Raw genomic sequence first — 16,141 nt, 5'->3', positions numbered from 1 at the left:
ATCACTGAGGTCCGGGACTGACGTTGAGGGAGAACACCTGGCGAGCAGTCAGAGTTCTACTTCATGTCAGGGGTCTTCCGTGGGGTCGAGGTCAGGGCTCTACGCACGCCACTTCTTCCTCACCACTCTTTATGGGCCGTGCTTTGTGCACAGAACATTGTCATGTCGGGAAAAAAGGTGTAGCCTTGGTTCCAATCAAGGGAAGTCTTAACGCTACAGCCTACAAAGACGTCCTAGATGAGAAAGGCCCGCACATGGGTGCGATAACCGGCTGTCCACATACTATTGGCCATATAGTGTATACAATCCAGAGCTGTACTATTTTATAAAGCGTTGTGTCAAAAGTACTTCCGAAATGAGATATCTCCAACAGTGGCGCTCCGACTCAACAGGATGTGGCTGCAGGGTGTGATTTTGAACATTTTTCATTCTATACCGTCTTGAGTATCCTATTCGATTTTATTTGTAAAGAGGTTATAACAATGGACATCGGTACAAAGCAGCTTTACAGAAATCCGGGTATACATTTATTTTATTTTTTTTTATTTTATTCCAATTCATCCCCGATAAGCGAGCGAGAAGCAGCCGTGACGAGGAAAAGAAACCTCGCGAGGAACCGGACTCCATCCTCATCTGGGCGGACGGCTGGATTGTGAAGTGTTTTTAAAAGGAACTTTAGTATGAGCATCGTTAGTTTTGATTCGCGTTTCTCGTATCGACTGTACGATGTTGGAGACTTGAGTGTGAAATGTTTTGGGGTTTTGTTTGGTTTTTTTTTCTTCTTGTTTTAAGGCTATCCAAGGAAGAACATCCCCAGCCATCTCGAGTGTGTCTGTGTGGCACCATTAACAGTAAACCCATGGTCTTCTCTAGGCTAGTCAGCAACAGTGAGGGATTTTCAGGTCCATCGGAATGTATCGGGCCGGTCCGACGTACAGCGCCCTCCGCTAATATTGGCACCCTTGGTAAATATGAGCAAAGAAGGCTGTGAAAATGTGTCTTTATTGTTACATTTTTTTTTTTTGTTCAAAAAATCACAAAAATACTCTGCTCTCATGGATAGACAATCGCAAACAAGACAGGTTTATCAGAAAAGAAAAAAACCTTGTTAAATATATATGTGCCACAATTTTTGGCACGCTTTTAGTCAGTACTTTGTGCTACATCTCTTTGCCGAGATGGCAGCTCCGAGTCTTCTCCTGTAACGCCTGATGAGGATGGAGAACACATGGCGAGGGATCCCAGACCGTTCCTCCGTACAGAACCTCTGAGGATTCTCGCCTTTTCCTAAATTTAGTTATTGCTTTAAAGGCTGTAATTCTCAATAAGTATAACTCATCTTTATTGAGTAGAATACTGTCGGTCCAATACCCAGAACTATATTTTGTATCTTTATTATATTTGGGGTTTTTTATTTATTTATTTTTTTATTATTATTATTTCTTCCATTACCTGAATAACTTCTGTCCAGATTTTTTTTATCATTATAATTTTATATATTTTATACAAGTCTAAAATGAGTGTAACGAGCTTTAAATTCACCACGGCTTCTCCAGCATCCCGAAGATCGATGATTGCACTTAGAAGGAATTTCTGGTGGTGTAAAAACATCGCATATTAATTTTCCAAGCGTATTTTTGCCAGTATGGAGATCGCGTGGTTCCGAATTGCACCCGATTCGGAGATGGGGATTATTAGGGGAGCGTGATGGAGAAGGGTCAATGGGGTAATTTCGCCAGGACACTGGGATTAAACCCGTACTCTTTTACGATGAATGTCCTGGGATTTTTAACAAGCACAGAGAGTCAGGAGCTCGGTTTAACGTCTCGTCCGAAAGACTGTTTTTTACAGTATAGTGGTCTCAGTCACTATACTGGGGTATTACGCCCCACACTGACCACAGAGTGAGCGCCCCCTGCTGGCCTCACTAATACCACTTCCAGAAGCAACCTTAGTTTTCCCCAGGAGGTCTTCCATCCAGATACTGGCCAAGCTCAACCCGCTTAGCATCAGCAGGAAACCAGGTGAGAACTGCAAGGAGATTGGTTCCATTGAATATCATATTTCTTTTTAAAATCCTTTTGTAGCCCCCCCCCCCCCCCCCCCCCCCCAAGTTTCCATAGCGTCTGTCTTACTAAAATTTCATTAACATCCTGACAAATCTCCATATAACTCGTATCTCTTCTAACAGCGAGGGTAATGACGTTTCCACACGTGTTAAAAACGACGTCGCATCATCCGCATACGATGCAAGTCTTCAATTATAAGACCATTTATTAAAGAGTTCATTCGTATATTCTGTGCGAAGGGCTCTATGCATAAAGCAAATATCCGAGGAGACCGGGGATCTCCCTTCATTTAAAACCATACGCTTCAGACGTTTCAAAAACGAAGGGCTAAAGACGCTTCAGAAGCTTTTTCAGCGGCTAATGTCATCGTTAACGTTGTGTTTCTTAGTTTTAGTCGCATAATCAAAGGAACAACGTTGCAAATAATTGTTGACAATGACTTCTCCGTGTTGGAAGCGATAGGTGTGCTATATACATGTAGCTGCCCTATAAGTGGTTCATAAACAGTTCCTGGAAAAAACGGCTGGAACAATTCTCCCGGAGATATTCTGTTCTTTACCGATTCACTTTAATGAGGTTTATTCAACCACACGTGACAGCGTTGCCACTTGGGTTAGACTTTAGTCTGTGGACACCCTGCTACCTATCTGAATGACAAATAAGTTCAGTTTGGGGCGGGCGGGGGGCGGCAAGATCTGCTAGTTAGATTGGACTACTGATTGGAAGGTTGACGGTTTAAATCCCAGCGCTGCCAACTGCTCAGTTGTACAAATTATAATAAATAAATGCATCAGGATGAGCACTGGCGTTTTTTTTACTTTAATCAGGGAGTGTGTTAACAGAACATTTCTGATAAAGTAGTAGAGGTGTGGCCTTGCAGCTCTGAGGTCATGGGTTTGTGTTTGAGCTTAGGTGAGCATGTGGAGTTAATTACACTTTTCCCAAATTTCCCCTCCAGGATAAATCCATCCATCAGTGCCAGACTATTTCCAAAAATGTACCACGCATTGCATGTTTAATTGGGTAAAGGTCTGGTGATTGACTTGGCCAGGCTAAAACCTTCCACTTTTCCCCCTGATGAAGTGCTTTCATTGTGTTGGCAGCGTGTTTTGGGTTGTCGTCTTGGTGCAAGACGAACTTCCTCCCAATTAAATCGGATGCATTTCTCTGTAAACTAGCAAGACGGAATCTTTCCATAGACTTCCGGATTCATTCTGCTGCTAACATCGCGACTTGCGTCGTTAATAAACAACGTTCCGGAACCAGCCGTGCAAGCCGAAGCCATGACGCTACCTCCACCGTGCTCGACCGACGAGCCTGTATGCTTCGGATCACGAGCAGATCCTTTTTCTCCACGCTTTGGTAGAGGTTTCGAAACATCCGTAGCTCATCTCTGTATTTCTCCGAATTCCGATCCGGCTTTATGATTGTTAGTGCTGATGAGTGGTCTGCATCTCGTGAAAATTCTTCTACATTTCTCCTCAAACTGTCGATTGTGATACTTTCACCACTACTCCATGGAAGTTTTTTGGTGATTGCACTGTTGTTTCGGGGGATTTCTTCACGGTTTTCACAGATATAAGTTTGATATCTGGTTGTTCGTACACCAGTGGGTTCCTGATTTGGGATTTTATTGATCCTGAAGGGGAAATTTGGTTTAATATATATATATATATATATCTCTGACTTCACAACCTCCGAGCTGTAAATCTGCAACTGTACCAGCTATTTTCCTGGAGTGTAGCTAAACTCTTAATCCCGACTGTGAAGAGTAGCAGACAGAAAACCTTCCATTTTGTAAACGTTTTTGGAATAACCACATTTTTTAAATATGCCAGCATGTATTCTTTGTATAATACAATGTATGTAATAATTGCATACGTCACATTTCAGTATTAAAATGTCTCTGTGTAGGTGTGTCACATGCCGCTTCGTGAAGCCAGGCCTGGTTGATTTGGACACGGTATGAATATTTCATGCCGTGGTTTCAGAACGTTACATACAGGTTTTATACCCAGCGAATTTAACATACGAAAGAAATTACTCAAGATAAACATTGGTACACAGGATAAGTGGCAAGTCAAAAAAAATGCTAAACTGGCTTGTTTAACAAAACAAAAACAAAAAAAAGGCATCTACGACTAGTTCTTCACTTTTTAAAGCATTTACAAAACAGTCCTTTTTTTTTTTATAAACAACCGAAAAAGAGGAGATGACTTTTCTTCAGGACGGAGTTCAGATTTCCACGTCACTCTCCTTGTCATTGTCATGGTCGCCATCGTAAAATTCATTTGATGCCTCAGGCCTGTTGATCAAACCAAAAGAGAAGTCTGAGGAGTAATCGCTGTTCATATACTTATTCATACAGTTCATACAATTAACATCAGATGGTGAAAAGAATATAAATAAAAATCAACATCAACACGTTACAAATAATCAAATCGCTTCATTTAAAAGTGCACCTGTTATGGTTTCTCAAATATTCCCTTCCATGTAGTGCGTTATATACGTAGCCGTTTGCGAATGTAAAAAGTCTGCAACGTTTCAAAAATCAAAGCGCACGACGAACGGAGTCATCGACTCCCAAACGAAGGAATCGATTCTGAACCGCCGAATCGACTCGTTAGTGATTCCAGACTTTACTTCCTGTACTAACCTACGTAGGTTTGTAACAAGCCTCTGGTCTTCGTCGGCTGCTCGCTGACAGACGGAGCTGAGACTCGTTACGGTAGTGGGCGTTTCCTTTTCGAAATGACAATGGTAGACCAATCGGAGCAGAGCGTGCTCTCTGAAAGGAGGAGTTTCGAACGGATCCTTTAGGACGGATCATTTAACGAGTCGTTTGCGACACTGGGGGGAAAAAAGGCGATGCTGCGATTTAAATTATGAGCAAATGAAAGTGTTTTTTGACCTCGGGTGCGTGTAAATCTATCGCGTGAGACCTTTAAAACAAAATTAGGCACGTTTCAAAACCCTAATAGGTGCGCTTTGACGTCAAGTTTTCTAGCTAAATGCATAAAGCTAATTGTTTCCAGGCTCAAATACAGTTGTTTTATTAATTATTTATTTGACGAATCAATCCAGCAATATTATGAATACATTGCTCTAGCTATTAAGCCAGATTTTGTTTGCAGCAAGCAACATCATGGTCTCTAAACTGACTCGAACACCACCACGCTGCTTACACGCAGCCTATCGTTTAAAATGAATCCACAGCCAGTTGCGGTACTGCGATTTCAGTTTAAAGTCGATTAACTGTACAGCCTTACCATCCTGGGAGAGCTAGCTAATGGGTAAGAATTGACCAAAGGACCAAATTGGGAGAAAAGCCAGTTATTAGTTAGCTAATATACATGGATTATATAGAAATTGTTAGAGGAGTAAGAACTAACCTGGAATAGTTCTCTTCTGAACCTCTCTCATCAGGATCAGCATCATCTGTGCGCTCATAACTCAGCAGATCCGAGGGCACGTCGTGGATCTGAACACTAGGTGCATGGTTCAGCATTTTTAAGTTCTCAAAGACGGTCTGACGAATTTGTTCCAAGTACTGTTAAAAAATAAAAAAACATAACAAAACACCACTGTGATTTCCCCCCAAACTACACGATAAGATTTTATTCCAGTACTAATGACTAGAATTCTAAAATTATGCCATACCTGTCTGGAGTTCTGGTTCTCGATCCTAGTGCTAACATCTGGATGAAGTGTAAAATCAGGAGCGAAATACTCAAAGTATTCTGTATTAACAAACAACCGTTGGAAGGTACAACGTTAGAAAACGCTTATAGGATACATTGATCAAATTTCAGTTTCTAAAGACACTTAAAAAAAAAAAATGTAGTGCTGTGAAAAAGGATTTGTAACGGATTCAAGTTAGAATCGAGATGTAGAGTCCAGATGTTTTGGCGAATCAACAGTTTTAGTATCATTTTGTCAGCAAACTCTACTTGCTAGATTTCATATTTGATGCTGATCGGATGAACAGCCTATGGATTGGAAGTTATATATGTTTTTAAGAAAATTAAAGGTGGTGGAAATTATATCAGCCAAAAGTAATTAAACTATATGGAAAAAAAGATGCAGGAGGACTCAGGGATTCGGCTGTTAGAACAAGCTTTACTATATTCCCTACAGTTTGGAAGATATAAACCAAAAGGTAAATTGATTTAGTACAGTGCCCCCTTCTGGTGGGTAAGGGTCATTCATTTGCCTGAGTAGGGAGTGGGAATATGAGACCTACAGGGGTGTGACAAAAGTATTTGCTGATTTATTCTGTTTTTGTGTAGATCTCATACTAAACAGTTTAATATCTTCAAAAAAAATACAACATAAAGCAAAGGCAACCTGAGTGAACACACAATACAGATTTTCTTTATTTTATTGAAGCACAAAAAAAAAAAAAGTTATCCAACACCTGTCACTAAAGTGAAAAACTAATTGCCTCGTTAAACTTAAAATCTGTTTGCGCCATCTTTAGCAGCAATAACCGCAACCAAGCGCTTCCGATAACTGGAGATCAGGCTTTCACTTACTTCTAGGACTAGGATTTACTCCTGTGCTTTGGAGCACTGACTTGCTGCACAATCCAGTCGCGCTCTATTTTCAATTTACGGAACGAAGACCGGACATTCTCCTTTAGGACTTCCTGGTAGAGAGCAGAATTCATGTTTCCCTCAATTATTGCAAGTTCCCCAGGCCTTGAAGCACCAAAGCATCCCCACACCATCACACTTCCACCACCATGCTGGACCATAGGCATGATTTTTTTTTTCTGTGTTTAGTTTACGCCAGATGTAACGGGACTCCTGTCTTCCAGACAGTTCCACTTTCAGCTCCTCAGTCCACAGAACGTTCCCCCAAAAGGTTTGAGGATCATCAAGGTGTGTTTTTGGCAAAATTCACACGAGCCTTAATGTTCTTCTGGGTCAGCAGTGGTTTTCACCTCGCCACTCTTCCATGGAGCCATTTGTGCCCGGTGTCTTTCTGATAGTGGAGTCATGAACCTTTATTGACCTTTATTGATACAAGAGAGGCCTGTAGTTCTTTTGATGTTATCTTTGTATCTTTTGCGACTTCCTGGATGAGTCGTCACTGTGCTCTTGTAAACCTCAATAGTAAAGAGAACACCAGACACTAGATAGGAGAGCGGTATAAATAAGACCGGTTCCACCTGCACTCCCTAAGCAGGTTCTAATCACTGGAACCCGATCCCGAACACCTGAACCTAATTTTATAGTTTTGAAGGTGTGTGAAATGTAGGGGTGTACTTACTTTTTCCATGTGACTGATCGGATTTGTCTTGTTCATTTGAATTGTGAAAATTCCTCCAAAATTTCAATTTTACGTGTCATTTGATCGAGGGTGTTAACTTTATTAATAGGCACCGTTTCAAAGAAGATCAAATGTTCGCTTGTCCAAATATGTCAAAAAAAAAAAAAAAAAAGCCAACAATTCCCCTGGGGTGGGTGTACTCCTCCCCCACATGACAGTAACTGGGACGAACTTCATCAAGCAGCAAGATGATGACCCAAAATACACCGCCAATACAACAAAGGACTTCAACATGGCGGGGAAAGTGAAAGGTTTTAGACTGGTCAAGTCGATCTTCAGACCTTAACCCATGCATCATGCATTTCACCTCCTGAAGATCTCTCCTACAAAAAAAAATGGGTGGTCTGCCACCAAATATGCCATGTTCGAAATTATTGAACATGTGATCTGCACAGTGACCATATTTCTTGTCATGCATTCAGATGGGCTTCAGAGATTATCTCTAAAGCCCTTTGGAAGGGATAATGCGGTTATCGATTACGCAGCCTTGGGAGTACACAAAACGATGACACAAAACAAAAGGGTTTAAAGGTAAAATGCAGCTAAAAAATACACTTACCACTATAAGGCAGCTCATCACTAATGGACTCTTCGACTAGCAAAGAAGTTTCATATGTCCTTAAGCCAAACGACAGAGATACTGAATTATTAAAAGTGACCCATACTGAAACAAGAACATTTATTATGCGGGTTCTATTTTATCCCTCTAAATTGCCCGGGGCAGTGAAAATCATCTGGATACCTTCTTGTGCGCAAGACGTTCAACAAAGTCACAAAGGATGGTATATAATTTAAAATATCAAATTAGATCGTTTCTTTTCACCTCATATGCACGTCAGACATCATGTGCACCTTGGAGCCATCTGCATAGCAGGTTGAGAATTTGAGAATGACCACAGTTCCTTCAAAGACGCCAACAGACCCCCTATTATCTACGGTCACTAATTCGCGGTCGCAGTGAGCATCTAATTACCCACAGCATCTGTGTACCCACAGAGCCTTTTTGGAGCTCTGTGGGTACGAGCTCGAGCCGGGGACCAGATTAGCATCCTGGCCATGTTAGCTATCTCAATGTATATAATCGATAATCTAGTGACGAACTGTTCTACCGATGAAGTTTTTCTCACCTCGGTCTATGACCTGCAGGCCTATAAATGAATACCACTAACATGGGTGAGTGGTTCTCCCTTCCATACTGCACTCTGAGAAAGTTTGCTGGACTCCACTTGTATACGTGAGGTAGAAGTCGCTTTTCTGTCCGTTTCCCCATATCTCAGCCGAGTGAGGTCTCCCTCAGTGCTACAGAATCCTGACTTTTGGGAAGCGTGCTTGCTAACAACACACTGGGGTTGGAGACAAGTTTTCTCCATTAACTCCCCTTTCTTGCCACCGAGGAATCCCCCCGCCGCCGCCGCCGCCGAAGTATATACAGCTTCGGCTCTGCGTGACTAACAAGCCATACTTCAGGATCCTTACGACTCATGCAGTCAAGTGTCTAAATTCCATGGAAGGCAAGGATGAAAACCAGTCGAGTCTTCTACCTTGGCATATATGAGCAGACTCCAGTTCGGACGCCTCCTGTGCTGCCTGGCAGATTTAGATCAGTCTGAATTGATAAATCAAGCTCATGCAAGCCTGAAATGTGGTCATGTACCCAGCAGGTCTCCCATTTATCCCGTGGGCCGGGGTCCAAACAGCACCCTCCATGACTACACAGACCCACGGAGCCTGCTCTAGATGCATGAGTCGCAGAGTTATGGAACAGCTGTCCAATTAGTGTTGGGGACTCAGAATGTTCAGATCTCAGTGTTTAAGTCTAGGCTGAAAACATTTGTTCAGTCAAGCCTTTTGTTAATAGTTTTTTTTTTTCTTATGTAAAGAAGCAGATCTGGAGGGTTCACCGGCAGAGTGTGTTTATGGTGAAGTTGGATATTTGGAGGCTATTGTAGTAATAAATTGAACTATTAGTAGTAATTATTTCAAATACATCATACGCTCACTTTGTGACCATTTTGAAGGTCTCAACATGCATGTGCACACACAAGAACGTGTCCAGGTGACCTATTGCCTGTGGTGGTTATCCGGTGTCCATAGAGCCATAGTTACGTTCATAACTACTGCAGATTAATGTCACAGCTACAAGAGGCAAGTAACACATTTACATTTACATTACATTTACGCCATTTGGCAGATGCCCTTATCCACATTTATCTCATTTATACAATCGAACAATTGAGGGTAAGGGTTAAGGGCCTTGCCCAAGGGCCCAACAGTGCTAGCTTGGCAGTGCTAGGGCTTAAACTCCTGACATTCTGATCAGTAACCCAGAGCCTTTAACCACTGAGCCACCACTGCCCCAGACACAACTCAGGGCTTACACTACACCACTGGGGGCAGTGGTGGCTTGACGGTTAAGGCTCTGGGTGACTGATCGGAGGGTCGGGGGTTCAAGCCCCAGCGCTGCCACTGTTGGGCCCTTGAGCAAGGCCCTTAACCCTCTCTGCCCCAGGGGGCGCTGTATCATGGCCGACCCTGCGCTCTGACCCCAACCTCCTGACATAAATAGGATAAAATAGGATAGCTAAACAGGTGTACTGACATACTATTGTTTGTTTTAATACCAGTACCTAATGTCTATTTCTCACAATCCGTATTGCTTATTAGTTGTAAATGTGCGTTAAACTGTTTTCCTTCAGATTTTCAAAATCAGTTTAATTCAAGTGTAATTAATCCTACCATACAGTCAGTCACCGAGGCTACTTATGTCACATGGTGCTGATTAAACGTTACCCATCAGCAAGATGCGGGGTGTGTGTTTAAACAGTGGCGTATGAACAGACACGTTTCTTACACAAAGTGTATTTAACCCACCAACATCTAGCCACGTTGCGCACGGTGTATCCTCCTCCTCCCAGCACAAGTAGAGGGATCTTGAAACTTTTCACAAACTCCACACATTCCCTGATGGAAAAATAAAACACTTTTACTACAGAAAAACAAGCGTATACAAGATAATTAAATGTGGATAAAGTACAACAGACTTTCTTATTATTATTATTATTATTATTAATGTGCTATTTATTGCTACAGACAGCAGAAAGAGTTGTTTTTGGGTCATATCATTCAGCTTCCTTGTGAGCGGGACATGAGTCGCCACGATTGCATGCGTGTGTGTGTGTGTGTGTGGCGGCCTGGGGAAATCCTTCACGTGGTTAAATCGTAACATTTTATAATACACAAACACGCACGTTTGAAAATGTTTCCCATCTGCATATAACTTTAGATCTGATCCCTTACAAGTGAAGTGGGGGCGTGGTTTCGGGGAGGGGGGTGGCATTTAAAGATCCCGTTCTGAAGACGCCCTTCCTACCTGTATGTTTGCAACCACTGTATGGAGAAACATCGATATACTTTTTTTTTAAAAGGGTTATCCGTTTAGATCAGTCGCTTGACTGATCTCTGTCCGTAGGCGAGGAAATAATCGCCGACTGATCCGGCGAGTTCTGCTGGCTAATTAAAGTCTTTCCGTGAGGATCTTTTTAACATTTTAAAAGCTCTCTCTTCTGTCATCCGTACAGCGTGTGCTGGTCCAGGTGCATTTTGTGATCTAATTACAAACTGCACTGATTAGGCTCGTGTCCGTTGCACTATCGCATGTATTTGTTGATTTTTATTTGCTGGTGCGTAGGAATTTATTGTTATTTGGCAGGAGGGTGTCAATATAACTGGCCTCTACTTTCTATGCTTTTACCAGACTTTATCAATGTACTGTATTATCTTCTTACCCATGACCTCGTATACTGAGATTAAAGCACCCGAGTCTGTCACAGCCCAGCGAGTCTGCTCCACACTACAAACAATGTACTGAGTATATGAGAATTTGCAAAGAAGAATATCACTTTAAACAATAATCAAACATCTTTAAAGCATGGAAAATATACATACATATATATATTTTTATTATTATTATTATTATTTACCTGAAGCACAATACAGGTTGGCTGGTAGAAGTCCACCACTTGCTTGATCACTGGCTGAAACAATTGTCTGTAACCTAAAAACGTTAGAAGACGACTCTTAAAATTAAGATCATATTAATGTGATCAGTAAAATACTAAAGAAACACTACGTCTTAATATACAAAACTGGCAATTAGAAAATTGGACGTCCTTTAGTCTGTATGGGCGGTGCACCAAATTTTCATTGGAAAGTGCAGTTCCGCTTAATGTTTTCAAGTTTAAATGTGTGTCACTCACTTTGGTCGTCGATCCCATCACGCAGAGGCACATTCAGGCAGTAGTAGCGGCCACTCTCAGCCCCAACTTCATACATGTCACCTGGATGGCATTTCACAAGAATTAATAACAACATTTTAGTCATTACTGCGGAGGATATTAAGCGCCATTTATACTTTTTGCCATTTTCATATTCACGCAATTTTCATTTCACGCCTTGATCGGGGCACCACAATATCCAGGATACTAAAGATGGCTTACGAATGCAATTAAACGTAACGAAATTAAGCCAAATCAAGCAAACGCTGCAATTTACAGGGGTGGAGCTTGGAAGTTTTCAAAATTACCGCCAGGACGCGTCACGTGACGTCATCACGACGCGCGTTCGGCCAAAGCCCTTTCCGATTCGTGCGCGTCAATACATGGACACAGCGAAAACGTCTCATTTGCCAACAATCATCACTGCGAAACAATTCTGTGCAATTGCAATTTCGCCAATTCAAATCATGTTCATTCAAATCTGGCAATCCAGAAACACCTCTGCGAGCTCCTAGATGGACTGAAAAGATGTACGTGAACACTGCATGGACACGCGGAGCGGCAAAAGTCTGCATATTCGATTTCGTTTACATTTCACACTCACCTGTTCCTGGAAAAAAATAGTTTCCATATTTATGGAAGGACACGGTCATGACTCGATCTGTAAGATAAAATGCTTCCTGCACCCCGTCACCGTGATGAATGTCAATGTCGATGTAGAGCACGCGTGGATGGTACCTGTTGGTATTTGAGCACAGGTCTAGGATTAGCAGACGTAAAGAATTTTAAATTGTGCATAAGATACAACGGCACCGTTTCTGTAACTCCTTTTACGAAGTAACGTACTTGGCGACAAAACTCTGCACTTACTTAAGCAGTTCAAGTATACTAATGACAATGTCGTTCACGTAGCAAAATCCGGAAGCCTGAAACGACAGAAATCGATTAGTTAAGTAACTTGAACCGATCTGGAACTGCAATCTGCAGAAACGGGTTGATTTATAAGCAAACAGCGGGGAAAATAACCTGCAGTCCTGTACATTGCACATAATAATGAACCCTCTACAACAGTTGTTGTAGATATAGTATACAGGAACGGGCTAGCAACCGATAGTTTTTAACATCAATACTGAATGAAAACATGGCACTCAAAGTAAAATAATGCTGAACTTTATTACGGAAATAAACTCGTATGAATTAATTATTGAAATAAAACAAACATACACATCAAAACTTAACCAAAAAGTAACACTCCTAATAACTGCTTTTCTTTGTCGAAGCTACTTGCTTGGTTTCTAAGCTAATCCAGTTGGTTGCTACAAGAAAAAGTACTTGGTGTTTATAGGACAAGAATACACTCAAGACGGTTGGAGGTATGATTGGAGGTACGGTTGGAGGTACAATTAGCGGAACGGTTGGTGGTACGATTGGGGGTACTGTTGGAGGTGCGATTGGGGGTACCGTTCGAGTTACGATTAGCAGTCCAGTTGGAGGTACGGTTGGGGGTATGATTGGGGGTACGGTGGGAGGTATGATTAGCGGTACGATTGGAGGTACGGTGGGAGGTACGATTAGCGGTACAGTTGGAGGTACAATTAGTGGTATGATTGGAGGTACGGTTGGAGGTATGATTAGCGGTACAGTTGGAGATATGATTAGCGGTACAGTTGGGGGTACGGTTGGAGGTAATGCCGCTTTTTATTTGCAGCATGTGAATGCAAACATATCCTATAAAAAAAAAATCCAAAATAAAGAAGCACCATTACCTTATTTTCAGCTACAGTGCTTGTTCGTACAGCAAAGCTTAATTTAATGTCAATGTCCGAATACGCATAGAGGGCCATACTTGGCTACATCCTTAAAACCTTACCTCAAACTTTTTTGCATGGTGTAGTCCTCCAGCCCAGTTGATAGCAATGTCACAAATCTAGAAATCATTTCGTTAAAACGTTATTCATTTTCAGACTGACTAACTGAAGAAAAAAGAAAAAAAAACCTGTATAACTTGAAAAGAAAAAAAATTAAATATCAATGTGAGATATACAATAAAAATGAATCGAACCTTATGGTTCAACTGAGTTGCTCCTTGTAACGACGCACCAGTGTATCTGGAGCAAAACTCAAACAGTCCTGGAAAGACAGGACTACAACCCAGACAACAAAACGTTATCTACGCAGACACGGAACACCAAAACGAACTTCTTTTGAGGCAGACTTTCACCGCATGCTACAAACATAATACAATACAAGACTAACTGAATCAGACCTACCAATCATCTCCTACATTAAAGGTGTTAAGGCTCTTTGTGAAACCCTGCATGTTGTTCGGGCTGACCTTCTGCAAAAAATCTATGTAGTCTTCTGAATGAAAACGACACATATCATGCTGTGACGCCTTGTACGGTTTGAAAACCTGTCAAAAGAATTTTATAATATTTGTACTTCTTAATAAATGTACATGGTATATTTTGCAGTGAGAATATCGTTATAATAATAATAATAATAATAATAATAAAAAAGGTACAAATACATTTGCTATACCATCATTTTCTTGTACAGGCCATAATGTAAGACAAGACTGTGAGTTAGGGACAACCGATGGGGCTTCATGGGGTGTCCAGCACCTGGTTATAGGGAGGAAATCGTACTCGTGTAATAACATATTAATGAATTTTATCATTTACACAACCTATACAGTGAGGTCCTTACATATCTGATCACTGACAAAGCCATTGTTATTGTAGCTGTCTACCACAGTCTATTGGATTGAAATGAAATAATGCATATGAACTCAAAGTGCAGAACATTTTATAGAACAGCAACTAACTTATCATGGATTTATGTATTTAAAATATTCAGGTAATACGTACTTTTAAAAATAAATAAATAAATAAATAAAAAACACAATGTTCCATGCCGTCTTTTAACAGCGTCTTCTTGAGCTATTACTGAGTCTGGCAATAATTCCGTTTCAGGTCGCAATGTAACTAACTAATTATAACGCTTTTGCTAGTGTACTCACAAAAAAAGAACCTTACCATAGTGAAAGTTTCCAACATCTGGATCATAAAAATACGCCGTCCGGTTCGTCATTTTAGCACTTAACCTGGATGCATGCAAAATTTCAAAACAAATTCGGTCAATTTTGTTCCGGTTGGACGGCGCAGCTTTAACTCGTCACGAGGAGAGATTTACGTCATCAGTAGAGGACGGAAGCAGCGCCGTTGAAAAAGGGACGCTGAAACCGTTCCCTGTATTAGATATATAATTTATTTATTTATATATATATATATATATATATATATATATATATATATATATATATATATATATATATATATATGAGATGCAAAATTTAGATTTTACGGTTGTATGGATTCAATTGTTTTTGTATGACTTTTTATTCCCCTACTGTTATTTCATTCATAATAATTTAAAACAATAATAATAATAATAATAATAATAATAAAAACCGTTCCGTATCTCCTATGTAGTATAGGGTGTCGGACATTTTGTAATGGTGTCCGAATTCTGAGTTCGAATAGTCCGAACAACTTCATTCCCTACATTCGTTCACTCATTTATACCCACAATGCACTCTGAGGTACTGTTTCCCATAATCCAATGCGAGACGGCAATAGAACGCGCAAGAAAAATAAACATGGCGGACAGGAATTAATGAAATTATTTTCAGCCACTTAGTTTGCTGTTTAACTTAACTTTTAAATTAACAATTGTACACATCAAATGATAATTTGATGGATTGTTCACACTTATTAGTTCAAACATGTATGTACAGTATTAGAAAATAATGTATTGGTGACTTTTTAATTAAGGACGGATGGGGGAAATACCGTAAATATAGTTCCAGGAGTTGGAAGGATCCAGTCGTCAGTTATTTAGTTAACAGCTGGATGTATTTTGTCTAATGTCTTCTTAGCGATAGATGGCATCTTCGAGCTCACAAAGCACGCCTTAAAGTTATTATTCTTTCTGAAATGTGCCTTTTTCTTCTCCTCAGGAAAAAGAAATTTCGCCAAAACCAAAACTTATGGAAGGCCTAAGAGGTCATGCATTATTTTTTTAAAAAAATCTGTTGTTTTTTCGTGATCACGACATAACAAAAGTTGTTTTCTCGGGATCTCGACATAACCAAAAACTGTTTTCTCACGATGTAATTTTATCCTGAAAAAATTTTGCGCTTTGTGAATGGAACTGGTGTTACATGCACGTTGGTATCTTCTCCATCATAAATGTAATAATTCCCCGCTGTAGAGATGGACTTTATCTCAGCATTAAGAGAGCGGGGGGTGTGTCCCCTTCTCAAGTGTCCGATACTAATCCGGAAGTCATCAATCCTGCAGGGATGAGGTATTTTTTGTAGGTGACCCCAGAAGTTAGCATCACCCTGGTTCCTTCGACAAAAAGCCAATAAGATTTTTTTTTCCATTAGCTTTTGCATTA

General features: G+C 40.7%; 1 protein-coding gene across 1 annotated transcript; it reads right to left on the bottom strand.

Moving 5' to 3' along the window:
- Positions 1-1,103: 1,103 nt before the first annotated feature.
- On the bottom strand, positions 1,104-14,871 carry hdac3 (histone deacetylase 3). The gene is made up of 15 exons (XM_017474433.3): positions 14,716-14,871; positions 14,219-14,301; positions 13,948-14,090; positions 13,740-13,821; positions 13,548-13,604; positions 12,548-12,603; positions 12,282-12,415; positions 11,660-11,740; positions 11,384-11,457; positions 11,189-11,253; positions 10,275-10,364; positions 7,963-8,021; positions 5,730-5,809; positions 5,462-5,619; positions 1,104-4,374 (listed from the first exon to the last, which is right to left on the bottom strand). The coding sequence occupies exons 1-15, from the start codon at positions 14,768-14,770 to the stop codon at positions 4,305-4,307; spliced, it is 1,287 nt and encodes a 428-aa protein (XP_017329922.1). The 5' UTR covers positions 14,771-14,871; the 3' UTR covers positions 1,104-4,304.
- Between the last annotated feature and the right edge of the window lie 1,270 nt (positions 14,872-16,141).

Source organism: Ictalurus punctatus, chromosome 8 (genome assembly GCF_001660625.3).
Source record: "Ictalurus punctatus breed USDA103 chromosome 8, Coco_2.0, whole genome shotgun sequence".
NCBI classification, from domain to species: Eukaryota; Metazoa; Chordata; class Actinopteri; order Siluriformes; family Ictaluridae; genus Ictalurus; species Ictalurus punctatus.
Note: the sequence above shows the minus strand (reverse complement) of the source record. Positions and strands in the feature narration are given on the sequence as shown.